The 21,965-nt window shown below is 64.9% G+C and overlaps 2 protein-coding genes across 2 annotated transcripts; both read right to left on the reverse strand.

Annotated features, from left to right (window-relative positions):
* Positions 1 to 409: 409 nt before the first annotated feature.
* On the reverse strand, positions 410 to 15,080 carry NECTIN4 (nectin cell adhesion molecule 4). The gene is made up of 9 exons (XM_064732467.1): positions 14,815 to 15,080; positions 10,487 to 10,837; positions 9,276 to 9,566; positions 8,037 to 8,151; positions 6,551 to 6,714; positions 4,981 to 5,128; positions 3,898 to 3,976; positions 3,004 to 3,138; positions 410 to 2,022 (listed from the first exon to the last, which is right to left on the reverse strand). The coding sequence occupies exons 1-9, from the start codon at positions 14,876 to 14,878 to the stop codon at positions 1,750 to 1,752; spliced, it is 1,620 nt and encodes a 539-aa protein (XP_064588537.1). The 5' UTR covers positions 14,879 to 15,080; the 3' UTR covers positions 410 to 1,749.
* Positions 15,081 to 16,167: 1,087 nt separating this feature from the next.
* LIM2 (lens intrinsic membrane protein 2) lies at positions 16,168 to 18,794 on the reverse strand. The gene is made up of 4 exons (XM_064732312.1): positions 18,629 to 18,794; positions 17,960 to 18,100; positions 17,328 to 17,462; positions 16,168 to 16,235 (listed from the first exon to the last, which is right to left on the reverse strand). Exons 1-4 carry the CDS (start codon positions 18,792 to 18,794, stop codon positions 16,168 to 16,170), a joined length of 510 nt encoding a protein of 169 aa, XP_064588382.1.
* Positions 18,795 to 21,965: the final 3,171 nt, after the last annotated feature.

Raw genomic sequence — 21,965 nt, forward strand, 5'->3', positions numbered from 1 at the left:
AGCTCATCTGCACCCCCAGCCCCACCCTGGCCACTTCACCAGGCCACACCTGTGTCACCCCCGTGTCACCTGTGTGTTACTGTGTCATCCGTGTTTCTCAGTGTCACTGCCATGTTACCCCCGTGTCATCCATGTTATCTGTGTCACTCGCGTGTCTCAGTGTCACCCACATGTCACCATGTCACCCATGGCATCCCCATGTCATCTGCATGTGTCAGTGTCACCCCCAGGTCACCGTGTCACCCCCATGTCACCTGTGTGTTACCATGTCACCCGCCTGTCTCAGTGTCACTCCCATATCACCCCCATGTCACCCACATTACCCATGTCACCCATGTCTCAGTGTCACCCCCATGTCACCATGTCACCCATGCCATCCCCTTGTCACCCCCATGTCACCCACATTACCCCTGTCACTCACGTGACTTGGTGTCCCTCCCGTGTCCCCATTGTCCCCAAGGTGTCACACCGGTCCCAGTCCCGCGGGTCCTTTATTTACAGGGTCTATACACGGCTGTACAGCCCCTCCCCCACCCGGGGGGGAGGGGACACGGCTGTCCCCAAGTGCCACCAACCCATGGGAAAGGGGACACGGCTGTCCCCAGTGCCACCAATCCATGGGAGAGGGGACATGGCTGTCCCCAGTGCCACCCAGGTTTGGGGGGGACACGGGGGCTCCTGGTCCTGGGGAGTTTGGAGGGTCCTGGGGGTCCCCAGTGTCACCACAAGTGTCCCCAGGCCCTGGTTGGTGGCACCTGGGGACAGGAGCTTGTCCTGGACTTGGTGGTGTCCCCAAGGCTGTGACAGCAGAGAGGTGGCACCTGGGGACAGGAGCTTGTCCCCAATCCTGTGATGGCAGGGAGGTGGCACTTGGGGACCAGAGTCCATCCTTGACCCCACACCAACAGGGAGGGGACACTTGGGGACAGGAGCTTGTCCTGGGGCTCGTCCCCAAGCCTGTGACGGCAGGGAGGTGGCACTTGGGGACCAGAGTCCATCTCTGAAGCAGGAAGGTGGCACTTGGGGGACTGGAGAACGTCCTTGAGCTCCTTGGTGGTGTCCCCAAGCCTGTGCCAGCAGCAAGGTGACACTTGGGGACCAAAGAATCTCCTGGGGCTTGGTGGTGTCCCCAACTCCATGTGCCAGCAGGGAGGTGACACTTGGGGACCAGAGTCCATCCTTGACCCCACACCAGCAGGGAGGTGACACCTGGGGACCACAGCCAGTCCTGGGGCACTGTCCTTGTCCCCAACCCTACACCAGCAGGGAGGTGACACTTGGGGCCCAGAGTCCATCTTGTCCCCACACCAGCAGGGAAGTGACACAGCAGGGAGGTGACACCAACAGGGAGGTGACACCGGGGGACTGAAGTCCATCCTTGACCCCACGCCAGGGAGGTGACACTTGGGGACCAGCGTCCATCCTTGTCCCCACACCAGCAGGGAGGTGACACAGTCCTGGGGCACTGTCCTTGTCCCCACAGCAGCAGGGAGGTGACACCAAGGACCAGAGTCCATCCTTGACCCCACACCAGCAGGGAGGTGACAGTCCTGGGACATTGTCCTTGTCCCCAGCCCCACAGCAGCAGGGAGGTGACACCAGGGGACTGAAGTCCATCCTTGACCCCACACCAGCAGGGAGGTGACACCCGGGGACAGGAGCAGTGGGGACAGAGCTGGGCGGGTGCGAAGGGGGCTGGCTGTCCCCAGGTGTCCCCAGGTGTCCCCTGGTGTCCCCCCGGGGCCCGGCTCACACCAGGTGGCCGCGGCCGTTGATGTAGATGCCGTTGGAGCTGGGCTTGGCCTGCAGCATGCCGTTCTCCTGCACAAAGTGCGTCATGGCCGCCTTGATGGGGTCCCCCCCACCGCCCCCACCCTCCTCCTCCTCCTCCTTGGGCTCCTTCCCGCCGGGCGCCGGTGGCACCGCGGGGACAGCGGGGACAACCACGGGGACGTCGGTCTGCGTCTCGATCTCCCGCACCGTGGAGAGCGTGGAGTAACTGCGGCCCTCGGGCTCTTCGCTCTGGGGACAAGGGACATGTCAGGGGTGTCACCGGGTGTGGGGCGGGGATTGGTGGGGACATGGGGACCAATGGGGACATGGGGACTGTGGGCACTATGCGGACATGGGGACTGTGGGAACCAATGGGAACATAGGGATCATGGGGATGTGGGGACAAATGGGGACACAAGGACCAGTGGGGACATGGGGACCATGGGCACCATGGGGACATGGCATTGATGGGGACACAGGGACCAGTGGGGACATGGGCACTGATGGGGACCAATGGGGACATGGAGACCAATGAGACCAGTGGGACATGGGCATCATGGGGACATGGGGACCAATGGAGATGTGGGCATTGTGGGGACATGGGGACCATGGGGACATTGGAACTATGGGTACCAATGAGGACATGGGCACTGTGGGGACATGGACACCGTGGGGACATGGCATTGATGGGGACACAGGGACCAATGGACACTGATGGGGACCAATGAGGACATTGAAACCATGGGGACATTGGAACCATAGGGACCAATGGGGACATGGGCACTGTGGGGACATGATGACCAGTGGGGACATGGGGACCAATGGGGACATGGGCACTGTGGACACATGGGGTCCATGGGGACGTGGGGACAAATGGGGACCAATGAGACCAGTGGGGACACGGGCACTGCTGGGGACATGGCATTAATGGGGACATGGAGACCCTGGGGACATGGGCACTGCTGGGGACATGGCCACCATGAGGGGACACAGACACTCATAGGAACATGGGTGCCACCAGGGACATGGCCACCATGGGGACACAGGGATCAGTGGGGACATGGCCACCACGGGGACATGATCAGAACAAGGACATGGACAGGGACACCAATGGGGACATGGACATCACTGTGGGGGACATGGGTTCCACTGGGGCCAGGAGTGTCACAGGGGACAGGGACACCCCAGGAACACGGTGACCCTGTGTCCACTGGTGTCCCCGTGTCTCACCATGGCGGAGCAGATGCTGGTGCCACGCAGGCTGTCCCCTCTCAAGCTGTCCCCCCTCAGGCTGTCCCCTCGCAGGCTGTCCCCCCTCAGGCTGCCCTGGCGACTCTCCGTGCGCAGCTGCAGCGTCTCCTCCAGCTGGGACAGGATGGTCAGCACCCAGGACACCCCGGACACACCAAGGACACCCCCGGACACCCCAAAGTCTGACCCCATGGACATTCAATGGACATCCCCGGACACACCAAGGACACCCCCAGATACCCCATGGACACCCGAAAGTTTGACCCCAAGGACATCCCATGGGTACCCCATGGACATCCCAAAGCCTGACCCCATGAACATTCCATGGACACACCAAAGTCTGATCCCATGAACACCCCATGGACACCCCAGGGACACCTCATGGACACCCCATGGACATCCCCCAGTTTGATTCCATGGAGACCCCATGGATGGCACAAAGTCTGACCCCATGGACACCCCATGGACACCCTATGGACATTCCATGGACATTCCATAGACACCCCATAGTTTGATTCCATGGACACCCCAAAGTTTGACCCCATGGAAGTTCCATGGACAACCCATGAACATTCCATGGACAGCCCATGAATATTCCAAAACCTGACCCCATGGACACCCCATGGATCCTCCACGGACATCCCCCAGTTTGATTCCATGGAGACCCCATGGACATCTCCTAGTTTGACCCCACGGACACCCCATGGACATTTCATGGACACCCCAAAGTCTGACCCCATGGACACCCCACAGCCCAACCCAAGCCCCCCTTCCTTGGGCACCCCAAGGCCCTGCACCCCCACCCCGAGCCCCCCAAACCCCCACCCCGGGCCCCCCAAGCCCCCCTGGTGCCCCCCATTTCCGTGTCCCCACCTGTGCCCGGGGGTCGCTGCTGTGGCTGGAGTGGAGCCTCCGGATGGAATTTTCCCGGGTCAGCGTCAGCTCCTCCTCGCTGGGGACACGGGGGACACTCAGTACCCCTGTGTCACCCCCCTGTGTCCACCAATGTCCCCTGTGTCCCCACGTGTCCTCCCAGTCCTCCCTTGTCCCGCTGTGTTCCCCATGTCCCTCATGTCCTGCCATGTCCTCTGTGTCTATCCCATGTCCCCATGTGTCCCCCTCTATCTTCCATGTCCTTGTGTCCATCCTGTCTCCCATTGACCCCTGTCCTCCATTGTCCCCCCATGTCCCCCTGTGTCCCCATGTCCCTGCATCCCCTCATGTCCCCGTGTCCCCATGTCCCTCCATGTCGCCCAGTGTCCCCATGTCCCTGCATCCCCTCATGTCCCCATGTCCCTCCATGTTCCCGTGTCCCCCAATGTCCCCTATGTCCATCCATGTCCCTTCATGTACCTGTGCCCCACAATGTCCCCACATGTCCCCCCATGTCCCCATGTCACCCAGTGTCCCCCCATGTGTCCCCATATAGCCCTATGATCCCCATGTCCTTCACATCCCCCATGTCCCTTGTGTCCCCTGTGTCCCCATGTCCCTCCATGTCCCCATGTCCCCTGTGTCCCCATGTCCCTCCATGTCCCCATGTCCCTCCATGCACCTGTGTCCCCCAGTGTCCCCCCATGTCCCCATGTCCACTAGCGTCCCCTATGTCCATCCATGTCCCCATGTCACCTTTGTCCCCACATCCCTCCATGTACCCCTATGATCCAATGTCCTTCACATCCCTTGTGTCCCCTGTGTCTCCATGTCCCTCCATGTCCCCAATGTCCCCTCTCATCCCCATGTCCCTTGTGTCCCCTGTGTCCCTATACACCCTCATACCTACCATGTCCCACCATGTCCCCTATGTCCCCATGTCCCACCATGTCCCCTGTGTCTGCATGTCCATCCATGTCCCCCAGTGTCCCCCACATCCCCATGTCCCTCTATATCCCCAAGCCCCTTCATGTGCCCCAGTGTCCCCTCGTGTCCCCCCGCGTCCCCTGTCCCCTCCCTTACTACTTCTCGGAGATGCGCTGTGTTTTGCGTTTGTGGTACAGGGTCATGACCACCACGACGATGACGAGGACGCAGAGCAGGACGGCGGCGATGACCCCGACCACCACCACCGAGGCCGACACCAGGTCCACGCGGCGCACCGTGTCCTCTGCGGGCACCCAAGGGGGTCAGGGGGCACCCCGAAATGGGGGGACACCCTACAGGGGACAGCCCAAACCGGGGGGACACCCCACAAGGGCCAGGGGGCACCCTGAAATGGGGGGACACCCCACAGGGGTCAGTGGGACATCCCAAAATGGGGGACACCCCAAAGGGTCAGGGACACCCTAAACCAGGGTCAGGGCGCACCCCACAGGGGTCAGTGGGACATCCCAAACCAGAGGAGACCCCAAAGGGGTCAGGGGACACCCCAAAAGGTGGTGTGGGACGGTGGGTGGTGGGTGACCAGTGGGTGAGGATGGACAGTGAGAGGTGTCAGAGGGACAGATGGACAACCCATGGATGGACAAGTCCATGGATGGGCAGATGGATGGACAGATGGACGGGTCCATCCATGGATAGAAGAGTGTCCACAGATGGATGGAGGGGCATCCAGGATCAGATGGAGTGACAGGGACATCCAGGGGTGGGAGGATGGACAGACGGACGGATGAACAATCCATGGACAGTGGGTGGGGATGGACAACAAGAGGGGATGGATGTCAGAGGGATGGATGGACAGATGGACGGATAAGCAAGAATCTGGAGGCATGACCACGTGGGTGAGTGGGTGGAAGGGCGGATGAGTGGACGGAAGGGTGCATGACTGGACGGAAGGGTGGGTGACTGGACGGAAGGACAGAGGAGTGGACAGAAGGGTGGAGGAGTGGACAGAAAGGTGGATGAAGGGATGGAAAGACAGATGAATGGACGGAAGGACGGATGAGCAGACAGAAGGGCGGGTGAGTGGACAGAAGGGTGGAGGAGTGGACAGAAGGATGAAGGAGTGGACAGAAGAACAGATGAGTGGACAGAAGGACGGATGAGGGGACAGAAGGACAGATTACTGGATGGAAGGGTGGATGAGTGGACGGAAGGGCGGGTGTGAGCAGGCAGTGAGTAAAGCCGGGCTGGGTGAGCACACGATGAGTGGACGGGCGTGGAAGAGGGATGGACCTTGGTGGGACGGGCACAGGGTGGGAGGAGCGGAGGAGGGAGGGACAGACAGACGGATGAGTGGATGAATCGGTGTGTGGATGGACAGATGGACAGATGGGTGTATGAGTGGATGAATGGATGTGTGGATGGACAGATGGGTGAGTGGATGAGTGGATGAATGGATGGACAGATGAGTGGACAGAGGGATGGGTGGATGAATGAATGAATGAATGGATAGATGATGGATGATGGATGGATGGATGGATGGATGGATGGATGGATGGATGGATGGATGGATGGATAAGTGGATGGTCAGATAAACAGACAAACAGATGGACATACAGACACATGGAGCAACCAAGCCCAGCACTCCCCTCACCACACTCTCCCTTCTGCCATGCCCACCCAGGTGTCCCCCTGTCCCTGTCCCCACCTGTGGCGCGTCCCCGGATGCTGACGTTGGCCCGGGCCTCCTTGGCGGCCACCCGGTTGGACACTCGGCACACGTAGTCACCGGCGTCGGCCACGGCCAGCGGCCGCTGGAACAGCAGCGTGTCCCCCTTGACCCTGACACCCGCGGGCAGCGGCGCATCCACCCTGTGGGGACAGCTCGGTGTCAGCCCCAGGGACAGCCACGGTGACAACCCCAGTGACATGTCCCCATGACAGCCCTGGTGACATGTCCCCATGACAGCCCTGGTGACAGCCCCTGGTGTCAGCTCCGGTGACAACCCCAGTAACAGCCCCTAGCGACAACCCCTGGTGACATCTGCCAGTGACACCCCCATAACAGCCCTGGTGACAGCCCTGGTGACCACCACAGTGACAACCCCAGTGACAGCCCCTGCTGACAACCCTCGGTGACATCTCCCTGTGACAACCCCCAGTGACAGCCCCAGGGACATCTCCTGGTCACGGCCCCAGTGACGGCCCTGGTGACAGCCACAGTGACAGACCCTGATGACAACCCTGGTGACCGCCCCCAGTGATAGCCCCCGGTGACAATCCCGGTGACACCCCCGGTGACAGCCCCGGCCTGCCCGGGCAGTGCCATCGGTGCCATCAAAGCCGCCGTGCCGGTTCCCACGGGTGCCGCCCAGCCGGGCCTGCCCGGGCACGCGGCCCTGCCAGGCCCTGCCAGGCCCAGCCACGGCGGCACCGGCACCGGAACGGCACGGGCGGGGGCAGGACGGGGGTGGGGAGCTGGGACAGGGAGGTGACAGGGATGGGGGGACATGGAAGGGACAGGGGAACGTGGCACAAGGACAGGGGGATGTGGAAGGGACAGAGGGACGTGGCAGTGACAGAGATGTGACAGGGACAGGGGGATGTGGAAGAGACAAGGGTGACACAACAGGGACATGAAAGGGACAGGGGGACACGGAAGGGACAGGGTGATGTGACACAGGAGGGACAGGGGGATGTGGCAGGGACAGGGGGGACATGGGAGGGACAAGGGTAGCACAGCAGGGAGGTGGTAGGGACATGGGCACAGGGACATGGGCACAGGGACACGGCAGGGAAAAGAGGGACACAGCAGGGACAGAGGGACATGACAGGGACAGGAGGGACACAGGAGGGACAGGGGGACATGGAAGGGACAAGGGGACAGAGGATGTGGCAGGGACTGGGGATGTGACTGGGACAGGGGGACACAGCAGGGCCAGGGAGGACACCAGCACAGGCAGCGGGGACACAGACACTGGCAGGGACACGGCAGGGACACAGTCAGGGGGACACAGTGGGGACAGAGCTGGGGCAGGGGACACCACAGGGACACAAACCTGCTCCAGACCCTGCTGGGGACACAGCCATGCTCTGGGGACACAGGCGAGGGGACCCAGGGCAGGGAGCTGTGGGGAGGTGACAGAGGGTGACAGGAGGTGACAGGGGGGGACAGGGGGGGACAGTGGCCTCACCGTGTCCAGTTGTAGGTCGGGGGGGGGTTGCCGTCCCCCAGGCAGGTCAGCGCCGCCCCCTCCATCCCCTCCTGCCACTCGGCCGTGTGGCCCAGCACCGACGCATCCGACAGGTCTGGGGACACCCAGGGGACAGTCAGGGGACAAGGTCCCACGGCCCCGCTGTGCCCCCCATGGCCACGGTGTCCCCTGTGTCCCTCACCCTCCCCATGCCCAATGTCCCACCTTCTGTGTCCCCAAGGTCCTTCGTGCCAGCATCCCCCAGTGTCACCTGTGTCCCCCACACTCCCAATGTCACTTGTGTGCCCCATGTCCCCAACACCCTCCACCTGCCCAGTGTCCCCAATGTCCCCGATGTTCCCCACGATTTCCATGTCCCCAATGTCCCCTGTGCCCAGGATGTCCCCAAAGCCCTCCATGTCCCCAGTGCCCATCATGTCCCCAGTGCTCTCCATGTTCCCAACTCCTTCCATGTCCCCAATGTCCATCATACCCAATGTCCCCTACACCCTCCATGTCCTCCTGTCAGTCCCCATGTCCCCAAATGACCCCCATGTCCCCAACACCCTCCATGTCCCCAATGCCCTCCATGTCCCCAACACCTCCCATGTCCCCAATGTCCCCCATGTCCCCAATGCCCTCCATGTCCCAAATACCTCCCACAGTCCCCATCACTCTCAATGTCCCCAACACCCTCTATGTCCCCCATGCCCCCCATGTCCCCAGTGCCCCCAAATCCCCAATGCCCCCCATATCCCCAACGTCTCCCATGTCCCCTATCAACTCCCATGTTCCCAATGCCCCCAATGTCCTCTGTGCCCCCAATGTCCCCAGTGTCCTCCATGTCCCCAATGCCCATCACTCTCCATGTCCCCAATACCCTTCATGTCCCCAGTGCCCCCCATGTCCCCAACACTCTCCATGTCCCCAACACGCCCCACATCCCCAACACCCCCCATGTCCCCCATGTCGCCCATTACCCCCAATGTCCCCAACACCCTCCATGTCCCCCATGTCCCCGGAGTTCTCCACACTCCCCATGTCCCCAATGTCCCCCACGTCCCCAATGCCCCCCATGTCCCTAATATACCCCATGTCCCAAATACTTTCCACACTCCCCATCACCCTCAATGCCCCCAACACCCTCCATGTCCCCAATGCCCCCCACACCCCCAACACCCTCCATGTCCCCCACGCCCCCCACACCCCCCACGCCCCCATCACTGCCCGCTGGCGCACAGGCGACGCTGAGCGTGTGCGTGATCCTCTTCTCGTGGCGCAGGCCGGGGTGTGCCACCACGCAGGTGAGGCTCTTGCCGTTCATGCTGCGCCCGGGCACCAGGAAGAACTCGCTGGTGACGGAGGCGGAGCGCGCGTGGGCCGAGCGCCGCGTGGCGTTGGTGCCGCGCACCTCGGTCTCCCAGCGCACCGACGGCACCGGGCTGCCCTCGGCCGTGCACGAGGCCGCCAGCGTCCGGCCCTGGCCCTCCTCCAGCGGCGGGCCCGGGTTCAGGATGGGCAGCGGTGGCACTGATGGGGGGACAGGGTGGTTAGGGCATGGTGGGGATGGTGGTGGCACTGATGGGGGGACAGGGTGGTTAGGGCATGGTGGGGATGGTGGTGGCACTCATGGCGGGGCAGGGTGGTTAGGGCATGGTGGGGATGGTGGTGGTGGTGGTCTGGGGGGTTACTGGGGGCTTGGGGTGTTGGTGGTGTGTGGGGTGTCCACATGGCAGTGGTGCCCATTGTGTCCCCAGTGCCTTCTGTGTACCCAAAGTCCCCAAACTGCCCATGCCCGTGGTGTCCCCTGTGCCCTCCATGTGCGCCATGTGCCCCATATCTCCTATCCCCATGTGCCCAATGTCCCCTGTCCCACATACCCCATGTCCCATGCGTCCCATGTATCCCATACCCTCATGTCCTGTGTTTCATGTCCCCCATGTCCTCTACATCCCCCACACCCCCCATGTCCCCTGTGTCCCATGTACCCTGTGTCCCCAGCCACACGTGCCCCATGTCCCACGTATCCCATGTCACCTATATGCCCCCATGCCCTATATGCCCATGACCCCATATCCTCTGTCCCATATGTCCCATGTGCCCCATGTCCCCTCCTGTGTTCCATGTATCCCCCATGTCCCCTATGCCCCCCATCCCTGTCCCATGTACCCTGTGTCCCTGGGCCCCCCATACCTCACATGTCCCCTGTCACCCCCGTGTCCCCCATGCCCCACATCCCTGTCCCATGTATCCTATGTCCCCTGTGTCCCATGTTCCTTGCCCTACATGCCCCACGTCCCACATGCCCCATGTTCCCTGTGCCCCACATCCCTGTCCCACATGTCCCACATCCCACATGTTCCCCCCCTGTGTCCCCTGTGCCCCCCATACCCCACATGTCCCTCGTGTCCCACACTCCCTGCCCCCGTGTCCCCCTGTCCCCTGCTCACCGAGCACCCTGAGCGTGAGGCGCCCCTCGAAGTTGCCCATGGGGAAGGTGATCAGGTGGCACTCGTAGTCGCCCTCGTCGCCCTGCACGGCGTTGCGCAGCACGATGGCGCCGTCGCCGAGGTCGCCGTGCCCGTGGCGCAGCACGCGGCCCACGAAGGGCTCCTGCACGTGCTCGCCGTGCTGCGGGTTCAGCACGGCCACCTCGGCGGGCACCGCGCCCGCGCCGCCGCGCTTCAGCCACGTCACCTGCACCACCTGCTCCTGCTCCTGCGCCCGGTACCGGCATGGCAGCACCACGTCCTGGCCCAGCACGGCCGTCACGCTGCGCGGCACCTCCACGCGACCGCCGCCTGTGGGGACACATGGGGACACCTGAGTGACACCTGGGGGACACCTGAGGGACACCTGAGTGTGGGTACAGGCACTGCCACACGGGCACGGCAGCACCACGTCCTGGCCCAGCACGCTGGGCCATCACGCTGCGCGGCAGCTCCACGCTGCCGCCGCCTGCAGGGACATGGGGACACCTGTGTGACACCTGGGGGACACCTGTGACACCTGAGTGTGGGTGCAGGCATCTCCACGCGGCTGCCACCTGTGGGGACATGGGGGGACACCTGTGACACCTGAGGGACACCTGTGACACCTGGGACACCTGAGTGTGGGTACAGGCACCTCCACGTGCAGCCAGCCACCTGCGGACATGGGACACCTTGACACCTGGGGACACCTGAATGTGGGACAGGCACTCCACGCGGCCACCTGCTGGACATGGGGACACCTGTGACACCTGAGGACACCTGTGACACCTGAGTGACACCTGAGTGTGACATCTGTGTATTAAACCCCTGTGTGCGGGTAGAGGCACCTCCACGTGGCCACTGCTTGTGGGGACATGGGGACACCTGAGTGACACCTGAGTGTGGGTACAGGCATCTCCACGCGGCTGCCACCTGAGTGTGGACACAGGGACACCTGACACCTGGGACACCTGATGTGGTACAGGCACTCCACAGCCACGCCTGCGGGACATGGGAACCTGGACACCGGAGTGTGACACCTATAACATCTGAGTGTGGGTACAGGCACCTCCACGTGGCCACCGCCTGTGGGGACACAGGGTGGGACACCTGAGTGTGGCACCTGGGACACTTTGAGAGACACCTGTGACACCTGAGGACACCTGAGGGACACCTCATGTGACACCTGTACTTGGGTGGGTACAGGCCCCATCCACCGCGGGGCACCACCACCTGTGGGACGGGGTGGGGGACACCTGTGACACCTGAGGGGGACACCTGGGACACCTAAGTGACACCTGGGACATCTCAGTGTGGGTACAGGCACCTCCATGCGGCCACCGCCTGCGGGGACACGGGGGGACACCTGAGTGTGCCACCTGTGTCACCAGGTGTGGCACTGAGCACGGGGACAGGGATGTGGCACCTCCACCCGCGGGGACACACGGGGACCTCAGGGTGGCCCTTGTGTCACCACCTGGGGGCACCTGGGGGGATTCCAGGTGTGTGAGAGCACATCTGGGCACACCTGCCCAGGGCTTGGGCACAGCTGGGCACACTCACACACACCTGGGCACACTCACACAGGGCTTGGGCACACCTGGGCACACCTGCAGGGTTTGGGGTTCAGTTTGGGGGGCTGGCTGGGCTTTGGGGTGCAGATTGGGGGTGCGGATTTGAGCTGTAGGTTTGGGGTACAGGATTTGGGGTGCAGATGGGTGCCGGAGGGCTGGCTTAAGGATTTGGGTAGAGATTTGGGGTTCAGTTTTGGGGAGCAGATTTGGGGTGCTGTGGATTTGGGGTACGATTTGGGGGCAGTTGGAGGAAAAGATTTGAGGTAGAGATTTGGGGTGCAGTTTTGGGGACAGGCTGAGGATTTGGGGGGCAGGTTTGGGGTTGAGCATTTGGGGTACAGAAAGTGGGGTGCAGTTTGGAGGTCCAAGATTTGGGGTACAGGATTTGGGGTGCAGTTTTAGGGTGCTATCAGGGGATTTGAGGTGCATTTTTGGGGTGCAGTTTTGGGGACAGGCTGAGGTTTTTGGGGGCAGGATGGTGGTTGAGAATTTGGGGTGAAGGTTTGGGGTGCAGGATTTGGGGCTCATTAGGAGCCTTTGGGTTCGAGTTTGGGGTGCAGGATTTAGGGTGCAGATCCAGGGTACAGGATTTGAGGAGAAAGTTTGGGGTGTAGGATTTGGGGTGCGGATTTGGGGTGCAGGATTTGGGGCTCATTAGGAGCCTTTGGGTTCGAGTTTGGGGTGCAGGATTTGAGGTGCAGATTTGGGGTGCGGGATTGTGGATGAGAATTTGGGGTGCAGAATGTGGGGTGGAGGATTTGGGGTGCAGGATTGTGGTTGAGAATTTGGGGTGCGGGGTTTGGGGCTCATTAGGTGCCTTTAGATCCAAGTTTGGGGTGCAGTTTTGTGGTGTAGGATTTGGGGTGAAGGTTTGGGGTGCAGAATGTGGGGTGCGGGATTTGAGGACAAGGTTTGGGGCGCAGATTTGGGGTCCAGTTTTGGGATGCAGGATTTGGGGTGCAGGATTGTGGTTGAGAATTTGGGGTGCAGGATTTGCGGCTATTTAGGAGTCTTTAAGTTCCAGTTTGGGGTCCAGGATTTTGGGGTCTCCTTGGTGGGGGGGGTTAGGTGCATTTTTGGGGGTGCATTTTTGGCAGTGGGCGTGTCCGGGACGAGGGGGCGTGTCCGCAGTTTTGGGGGGGCGTGTCCCGCCCCGCCGCCGCCGCCAGAAGCGGCCGGGCCGGCCCGTCCAGCCCAACCGGCCGGGACGGATCCCGCTCTGCCGCCCCCGCCGAGCCCCCCGGGGGCTCCCCAAAACGCCCCCCACCCCCTAAACCCCCCGAGGACCCCAGACTCATTAAGCCTTTCATTAATCACCCCTCGCAGCCTCCACGTGCCTCAGTTTCCCCAAGCGCCGCCGCGCTGCAGAGCGAACGGGGAGCTCGGGGTGGGATTGGGGGGTCCCGTGAAGGGTCCTGGGGGTTCCCGCGGGGGTCCCCGCGGCCGTGGGACCGTTCTGGGGTTCCGTGGGGAGGTTCCCCCCCTCGGGGCGTCCCCACCCAGCGGGGCCCGAGCGCGTGGGAACGGGCGCGGGGAACCGGCAGAACCGGCCCCGCTGCCCCCACGCCCCGCCGGGCGGGGGGGGGAGCCCAAAACCGGCCCCGGCAGCGGCCGTGGGGGGGTCCCGGGGGGTCTCGGGGGTTGGGGGGGGTCCCCCAAATTCCAACGGGGGTCGAGCCCCGATTGGGGGAGGGGGGGAGGCGCTCAAGGCGGTTTTTTCCCACGGGGACGCGCGCGCACGTGCGGGGCCACCCCCGGTCCCCGCACCCCGAGATTGGGGGGACACGAGTGGAGGGACCCCCGGCCCCCAATCCCAAAATCCCAAAAAATCGCTCGCAAGAGCGTGGGAACGCCTTGCACGCCCGTGGGAACGCCTTGCACACTCGTGGGAACGCCTTGCACACGCGTGTGCGCCCCACGCCCCCGCAAGGCACCGAGGAAGGTGCGGGGACCCCCTCGAGCCCCCCCACAGCGTGCGGGTCTCGCGTGGGGGGGTGGGAGGGCTCAGCACCCTTGGGTGGTCCCCAGCTCGTTCCCACGCGTCCCCAGGGGAAACTGAGGCACAGATGGGGGGGGCGGGGCAGAACAGGGACCCCCCCCCCGGGGCCATCCCGGTGGTGTCGCCGTTCCCACGGTTTGTCGTCCCCCCCCCACCACAACCTCGGATGTCCCCAAACGGGTCCGCGTGCCCTGGGGAGGGGTGGGGGGGGAGCGGAGCCCACGCAGAGGCGCAGGTGCGCACGCACGGGCACGCGCGCAGGTGTGCGCGCACACGCGTGTGAAGCGCCCGAGGCGCTGCTCCCCCCGCACCCCATCATCATCATCATCATCATCATCATCATCCCCCCAGTCACGGACACACGGACACGCGGACACGCGGGGCCGCAGGTGCACACGCGAGCGCTCCCACGTACACACACACACACGCGCGCACCTGCACACACGCGTGTGCGCGCACACCTGCGCGCGCCCCCGCCGCTCCCGGTTTCACCCCAACCCCCGCTCCGTGGGATCCCCGGTTCCTCTCCCCCCATCCCGGTCCCGGTCCCGGTTCGGCCCCTCCGGGAGCTGCCGGTGCCCCCCGGTACCCCCGAGCCCCGGTGCCGGTCGGGGAGAACCGTGGGAAGCGCTCCCGCTCCCGGGACCCCTCGCAGCCGCTCCCGGTCCTTATCCCGGTTTTATCCCGGTTTTATCCCGGTGCCGGTGCCAGCGCCGGTGTCCCGTGGCCCTTACCGGTGACGGCGAGCAGGAAGCCGAGCAGGAGCACGGGCGCCCCGGGCATCCCGCGGGGCTCCATGCGGAGCGCTCCGGGCTCACGGCGCCGCTCGGGGCCCGGGCAGCACCATCCGGACCGGAGCGGGCCCCACCGGCACCGCCGGGACAGCGCCGGGACAGCGCCGGGACAACCGGGCACGGCCTCGGCGGCTCCCTCCGGGCAGTACCGGGACGCACCGGGACGCACCGAGGCGCTCCGGGCTGAGCCGGGCCGGACCGGGCGGGACCGGGGCCGAGCCGGGCCGGTGGCGGCGGAGGGGCCGGTGCTGCTCGGCTGCGGGACGGTACCGGGGCAGGGGCGGGGCGGGGCGGGGCTCGGGGGGCGGGGCCTGGCGGGGCGGGGCAGGGGGGCGTGGCCGGACCGGTCCGGCAGGTCCGGCCGGGGGCGGGGCCGAGGGCGCGGCCTTAAAGCGGCGATGGCCGCGGGGGGAGCGGTGGGGCCACACCCGGCGGGGGGAGCGGCGGGGTTGGGAGCGCTCCCAGTGCTCCCAGTAACCTGCCAGTGTTCCCTCCCAGTGCTCCCAGTGCCCTTCATGGCTCCCCCAGTACTCCCAGTGCACTCCACGGACCTCCCAGTGCTCCCAGTAACCCCCCACGGACCTCCCAGTGACCCCCATGGACTTCCCAGTACTCCCAGTATCCCTCCATGGCCCTCCCAGTGGCCCCAGTGCCCTCCACAGACATCCCAGTGCTCCCAGTAACCCCCCATGGCATCCCCAGTGCTCCTTCCATGACACCCCCAGTGCTCCCAGTAGCCCCCCATGGACCTCCCAGTGCTCCCAGTAACCCCCCATGGACCTCCCAGTGTTCCCAGTGACCCCCGTCACGGCATCCCCAGTGATCCCAGTAACCTCCATGGACCGCCCAGTGTCCCCCACAGATCTCCCAGTCCACCCAGTAACCCCAATGGACTTCCCAGTGACCCCCCCCCATGACATTCCCAGTGTTCCCAGTGACCCCCATGGACCTCCCAGTGCCCCCAGTGACCCTCGTATCCCCCCCCAGTCCATTCTTGTCCCCTCCCAGTGCTCCCAGTGCCCCCCCAATCCTTCCCATTCCCCCCCCCTCCCAGTATATCGCAGTTCCTTCCCGCACCTGGGGGCCGTCACCGACACCCCCAAAAGTTTTGGGATCCCCGAATTTCCCCCAAGGAAACCCAATGGGAGTTGGGGGGGGGCGTTTATTGGCACAGCAAAAATTGGGAAATTTGGGAAAAACCGGGAACGAGAATGGGGGGGGATCAGGAGAGGCCAGACCCAGCTGAGAACACCCGGGGGACCCCAAAATTGGGGGGCGGGGACAGGGATCCCCTCAGGACCCCCCAACTTCGGAGCTCTCCGGGGAGGGGTCCTTGGAAGCGGAGCAGATGTGGAAAATCCCTGGGTGGGGGGAAAGGGGGGTGAGGAGGGGATTTGGGAACCCCAAAATTACCCAAAAAAATTGTGGGAAATTGGGGGAGGGGAATCTCATTCCCTGCAGAGCCCGGGCACAGCTCAGCGCAGGGATGGACACCCCAAATCCAGTGACCCCCCCCAAAATCCCCGTGACCCCCCCCATCGTTCCTGTGCACCCCCAAATCCCCCTGACCCCCCAATCCCTGCGACCGCCCCGTTCCCATGTCCCCCTCCCCCCCGGTTCCGGTGTCCCTCCCGTTTTCCCTCCCGTTCCCGTGCTCCCCCCAATTCTCCTGACCCCCTCCATTACCGTGACCCCCCAAATCCCCGTTCCCGTTCCCTCCTATTCCCGTTTACCCGTTCCCCACCCCCCATTCTCGTTTCCCCCCGCACCGTTCCGGTGCTCACCGTTCCCGTTCCCCCCCCCATTCCCGTTGCCCCCGTTCCGGCGCCCCCGCCCCCGTTCCCGTTTCTTCCCCCCCTCTATTCCCGTTTCCCACGCCCCCGTTCCCGTTCCTCCCCGTTCCCATTCCCCCCTCACCGTTCCCGTTTCCCACGCCCCCGTTCCCGTTCCTCTCCTCCTCTCCTATTCCCGTTTCCCTCCCCTCTCCCGTTTCCCCCCTCCCGTTTCCGTTCCCGCCGCCCGCTCCCGTTCCCGTTTCCCCCCTCGTTCCCATTCCCGTTCCCCGCCATTCCTGGTCCCGTTCCCAGTCCCGTTCCCGGTACCGGCCGGTCCCCCCGGTTCCGGTTTCCCTCCAATCCCCATTCCCTCCCCTCCCCATTCCCGTCTCTCCCCTTCATTCCCAGTTTCCCCGCCCCTGTTCCCATTCCCGTTCCCGGTACCGGCCGATCCCCCCGGTTCCCGTTTTCCCCCCTCCATTTCCGTCCCGGTTCCCCCATTCCCGTTCCCGGTTCCGTTCCCGGTACCGGCCGATCCCCCCGGTTCCCGTTTTTTCCCCTCCATTCCCGTCCCAGTTCCCCCCCTTCCCGCTCCCGTTCCCGTTCCCCGCCATTCCTGGTCCGGTTCCCCGCCCCCGTTCCCATTCCCATTCCCGTTCCCGGTTCCGTTCCCGGTACCGGCCGATGCCAGCAGCGCCGCCGCCACCCAGGCCAGGATGAAGGACCAGGAGAAGCTCCAGGAGCTGCGGGGGGGGCCCAGCAGGGCCAGAGCCCCCCCAGAACCGAGCCCGAGCCCCAGGAGGGACAGCAGCCCTGGGGACAGCGGGGACAGGAGTGACAATAGAGCAGGGACAGGGACAGGGGACAGCTGAGTGACAATAGAGCAGGGACAGGGGACAGTTCGGGACAGGAACAGCTTGGGACAGCAGGGATAGCTCGGGACAGGGACAGCAGGGACAGGAGTGACAACGGATCAGGGACAGGGGACACTTCAGGGCACTGATGATCCCCAAATTCCCACCCAGCAGGGACAGGGGACAGCTCAGGACAAGGGTGACACTCCCACCAGGGACAGGGGACAGTTCGGGACAGCAGTGACAATGGGACAGGGACAGGGGACAGCTCGGGACAGGGGTGACACTCCCACCAGGGACAGGGACAGCCCCGATGTCCCCAAATCCCCACCCTGCCCAGCCCAGCGCTGCCCCTCTGGGGACAGTCCCCAACCCCCCTATCCCCCCAGTGTCCCCAGTGACCCCGATGTCCCCAGTGTCCCCAGTGTCCCCAATGTCCCCAGTGTCCCCACGTACCTGCCAGCAGCAGGGTGGCCCCCGCCGCCCGTTCCCGCTCCCGCCGGGCCCCGCCGGGCCCCAGGGGCAGCCCCAGGACGAGCCCCGCGGCCGCGGCCACCACCGAGAGCAGCAGCAGCGCCCGGGTGGCCTCCAGGAGAGCTGGGGAGGGGACACGGAGTGGGGACAGTGTGGGGACACCGCGGGGACACGAGGGTGGCACCCCCGGTTACCGTCTCCAGGGGACATCGCGGGGACACCGCGGGGATACGGAGTGGGGACACCATGGGGACATGGAGTGGAGACACCGCGGGGACACGAGGGTGGCACCGTCTCCAAGGGACACCCGCGAGGACAGCTCTGAGGGTGGCACCACCATGGACAGGGGTGGGGACACTGGGGACAGGGATGGACCCCCCCCACAATTTCTGTCCTGCACATGGGTGACATCTCCAGGGGACGCTGGGGACACCCGTGGGGATGGCTGGGGACACCACAGGGACACCGTGAGGTGTGGGGACATTGGGGACAGAGATGGAACCCCCCAAATTCCCGCCCTGCACAGGGATGACACCTCCAGGGGACGCTGGGGACACCCGTGGGGACAGCAATGACACCACCAAGGGTTGGGGACATTGGGGACAGTGATGCCCCCCCCGTTGCCGCCCCCTTGTCCCCATGCCGGCGTACCTGGGGTGGTGGCATGCGGGTGGCACTGTCCCCCGAGGCAGCCGTGCCACAGCCCCAGGCTGGCCGTGCCCCCCGGTGCCCGGCGCTGTGCCCAGAACGGGGTGGCCGTGGCGGCCACCAGCAGTGCCAGCCCGGTGGCACCGCACAGAGACCCCCCCAGCGGCATCCTGAGGGGACACGGGGACAGCTTGGGGACAGCTTGGGGACAGCGTGAGGAGAGCATGGGGACAGTGTGGGGACAGTGTGGGGACACGGGGACAAGCATGGGGATAGTGTGGGGACATCTCTGGGGACAGGGACAGCGTGGGGACACAGGGACGGGTTGGGGACACCGGGACAGCTGGGGACAGCAGCAGGGACACAGGGACAGCGTGGGGACAGCGTGGGGACATGGGGACAAGCATGGGGACACGGGGACAATGTGGGGACAGTGTGGGGACATCTCTGGGGGACACAGGGACAGTGTGGGGACACAGGGACAGACATGGGGACAGCCCTGGGTGCATCTGTGGGGGACAGGAGGATGCCCAGGATGTCATCTCATGGGGACACAGGGGACGTCCCAGGGGACATGGGGACAATTGTGGGGACATCCCTGAGGGAAGGGGTTACACGGGGGTGGCACCTCTGGGGACACAGGGGGACATCCCTAGGGGACAGTGGGGGGGACACAGGGGACATTGGGGACAGACACAGGGGACATTGGGGACATTGGGACTCACCCGCCGTCAGCAGCCACGGTGCCACTGGCCCATGGGCACCTGTCCCCGTGTCCTGCTGTCCCCGTGTCTGTCCTGCTGTCCCCGTGTGTGTCCCGCTGTCCCCAGGGAGGGGACAGGGCCCCCGGCACGTGGCACTGCCATTGTTGGGGACACAATGCGGGAAGGCTCTGGCTGCTGAGGTGGCACCACGAGCCTGTCCCCAGGCGGGTGACACCGCTGGGAGGGGGGGGACACGGCCCTGGTGACACGGACGGGTCCTGCCAGGCCTTGGGGACAGCGGGTGACAGCCCCGAGGGCAGGCTGGGGACACTGGGGACACTGCCCGGGCTGGAGAGGGGACACTGGGGACAGTGGGGACAATGGGTACAGGGACACTGGGGGAACACTGGGGACAATGGGGACACTGGGGACATGGGGACATGAGGACAGGGACAGTGGGGACATGGGGACACCGGGGACACACACAGGTGTCAGTGCCCGCGGGCCGGTGGCAGCGGGAGGACCGCGGTGACACTGGCGGTGACAATGGCGGTGACACTGGCGGTGACAACGGCGGTGACAATGGTGACGATGCCGCGGCCGCCGCGCGGGGGCGCCCCAGAGCAGGGGGGGCTGCAGGGGGCACCTGGTGGGGGCGAGAGGGGCGACCCTCAGGGACTGCACCCCCAAATCCCACAGAGAACCCAGAGAGACCCCAAATCCCACAGAGACCCCAAATCCCACAGAGAGACCCCAAATCCTATAGAGACCCCCGAGAGAGACCCCAAATCCCACAGAGAGACCCCAAATCCCACAGAGACCCCACAGTGACCCCAAATCCTACAGAGACCTCGTGAGATCCCAAATCCCCCCAAGACCCCAAATCCCACAGAGCGCCCCCAGAGACCCCAAATCCCCCCAAGACCCCAAATCCCACAGACCTCCCCACATCCCATCAAGCCCCCAGACCCAACACTGGGGAAGGGCTTGGGGGGGGTTCAGGGCGGGGGTCCCGAGGGTATTCCCGGGGGGGTCCCGGGGGTCTCACCGAGTGCCACCCGCAGTGTCACAGTGCCACACGCGCAGTCGCTGTCCCCCACCAGCAGACACGTGAAGGTGCCACTGTCCCCTCCCTGCACGTCCCGCAGCTCCAGCGACACCGGGGCGACATCGGCGGCGACACCGGGGGTGACACCGGGTGCCACCAGCGCGGCCCTGGCGCCGTACGGGGGGTGGCACCGAGGGGGACCCCGGCCCCGGGCGCACACGGGGACAGCGGGGACAGCGGGGTCACCCCCAAAGTGCCACCAGCGCACTGTCACCAGCCGGCCCAGGGGCGCGCCCGCCGCGGGACAGCGCAGGGTGACACTGGAGCCCAGAGTGGCGTTGGTCACCGCCAGGCCACCGTGAGGGCTGCGACAATGCTGGCACCCCCCCGCGGGGCCACCGGGACCTGGGGACAACGCGCGGTGTCACACCGGGGGTGGCACCGGAGCCGTGGTGGCGCTGGGGACAGGGGGGACAGATGGGAGGGGTCCATGAGGGGACCCTGGAGGTGTCACTGTCCCATGGGAGGGGGTGACACTGCTGGGGGACACTCGGGGACAGGGACGGGGACAGCGACATCCCCCCAGTTCCGAGCCCTGCAGCCCCTCCGGGTCCCCCGCACCCCAAATCCCGCCCCCTGTGAGCCCCCAGACCCCCAAGCACCCCCCTCACTCCCGGCACCCTCAGTTCCGCCCCCAGACCCCCAAAACCCCCCTGAACCCACAAACCCCCAGACCCCGAACCCCCCCAAACCCCCCTGGACCCCCCAGAACCCCCTGAAACCCCAAACCGACAGACCCTGAAACCCCCTGAACCCCACAAAACCCCCCACAACCCCAAACCCCACAGACCCTGAACACCCCCGAAACCCCTTTGGGCCCCCCAGAACCCCCAAAACCCCAAACCCCCCAGACACCGGACCCCCCGGAACTCCTTGAACCCCAAACCCACAGACCCTGAACCCCTCTGGACCCCCCCCAAAACCCCCAACCCCCGAGCCCCCCGGAATCCCTGCACCCCCCAAACCCCCCTGAACCCCAAATCCCCCAGACCCCGGACCCCCCCAAACCCCCCTGGACCGCCCCAGAACCCCAAACCCCCCAGACCCCGAATCCCCCCAGAACCCCCTGGACCCCCCCCAGAACCCCCTGAACCCCAAATCCCCCAGACCCCGAATCCCTCTGAACCCCCCCGAACCTCCTGAACCCCAAACCCCACAGCCCCCCGAACCCCCCCGGAACCCCCTGGACCCCCCCGGAATCCTCTGAACCCCAAACCCCACAGACCCCGGGACCCCTTGAACCCCAAAACCCCCTGGACTCCCCCAGAACCGCCCAGAACCCCCAGACCCCGAATCCCTCTGAACCCCCAACCCCACAGACCCCGAACCCCTCCGGAACCCCTGGACCCCCCAGAATCCTCTGAACCCCAAACTCCAGAGACGCCGGGACCCCCTGAACCCCCCAAACCCCCCTGGACTCCCCCAGAACCCCCAAATCCCCCAGACCCCGAATCCCCCCAGAACCCCCTGCACCCCCCCTGAACCTCCTGAACCCCAAACCCCACAGACCCCGGGACCCCCTGAACCC

This window comes from Zonotrichia leucophrys, chromosome 25, assembly GCF_028769735.1.
Source record: "Zonotrichia leucophrys gambelii isolate GWCS_2022_RI chromosome 25, RI_Zleu_2.0, whole genome shotgun sequence".
Classification (NCBI taxonomy): Eukaryota; Metazoa; Chordata; class Aves; order Passeriformes; family Passerellidae; genus Zonotrichia; species Zonotrichia leucophrys.

Bases quoted from the DNA above. Each gene is read 5' to 3' on its own strand.
- NECTIN4 (XM_064732467.1), bottom strand. From the start codon at position 14,878: ATGGAGCCCCGCGGGATGCCCGGGGCGCCCGTGCTCCTGCTCGGCTTC. The intron at 9,567-10,486 runs GTGAGCAGGGGA...TCCCCCCATCAG, and splicing joins CCTCACGCTCAGGGTGCTCG to TGCCACCGCTGCCCATCCTG. The intron at 8,152-9,275 runs GTGCGCCAGCGG...GGGTGTCCCCAG, and splicing joins GCACACGCTCAGCGTCGCCT to ACCTGTCGGATGCGTCGGTG.
- LIM2 (XM_064732312.1), bottom strand. From the start codon at position 18,794: ATGCCGCTGGGGGGGTCTCTGTGCGGTGCCACCGGGCTGGCACTGCTG. The intron at 18,101-18,628 runs GTACGCCGGCAT...TCCCCTCCCCAG, and splicing joins CCCGCATGCCACCACCCCAG to CTCTCCTGGAGGCCACCCGG. The intron at 16,236-17,327 runs GTACCGGGAACG...CCCCCCACCCAG, and splicing joins GGCGCTGCTGGCATCGGCCG to GGATTTTCCACATCTGCTCC.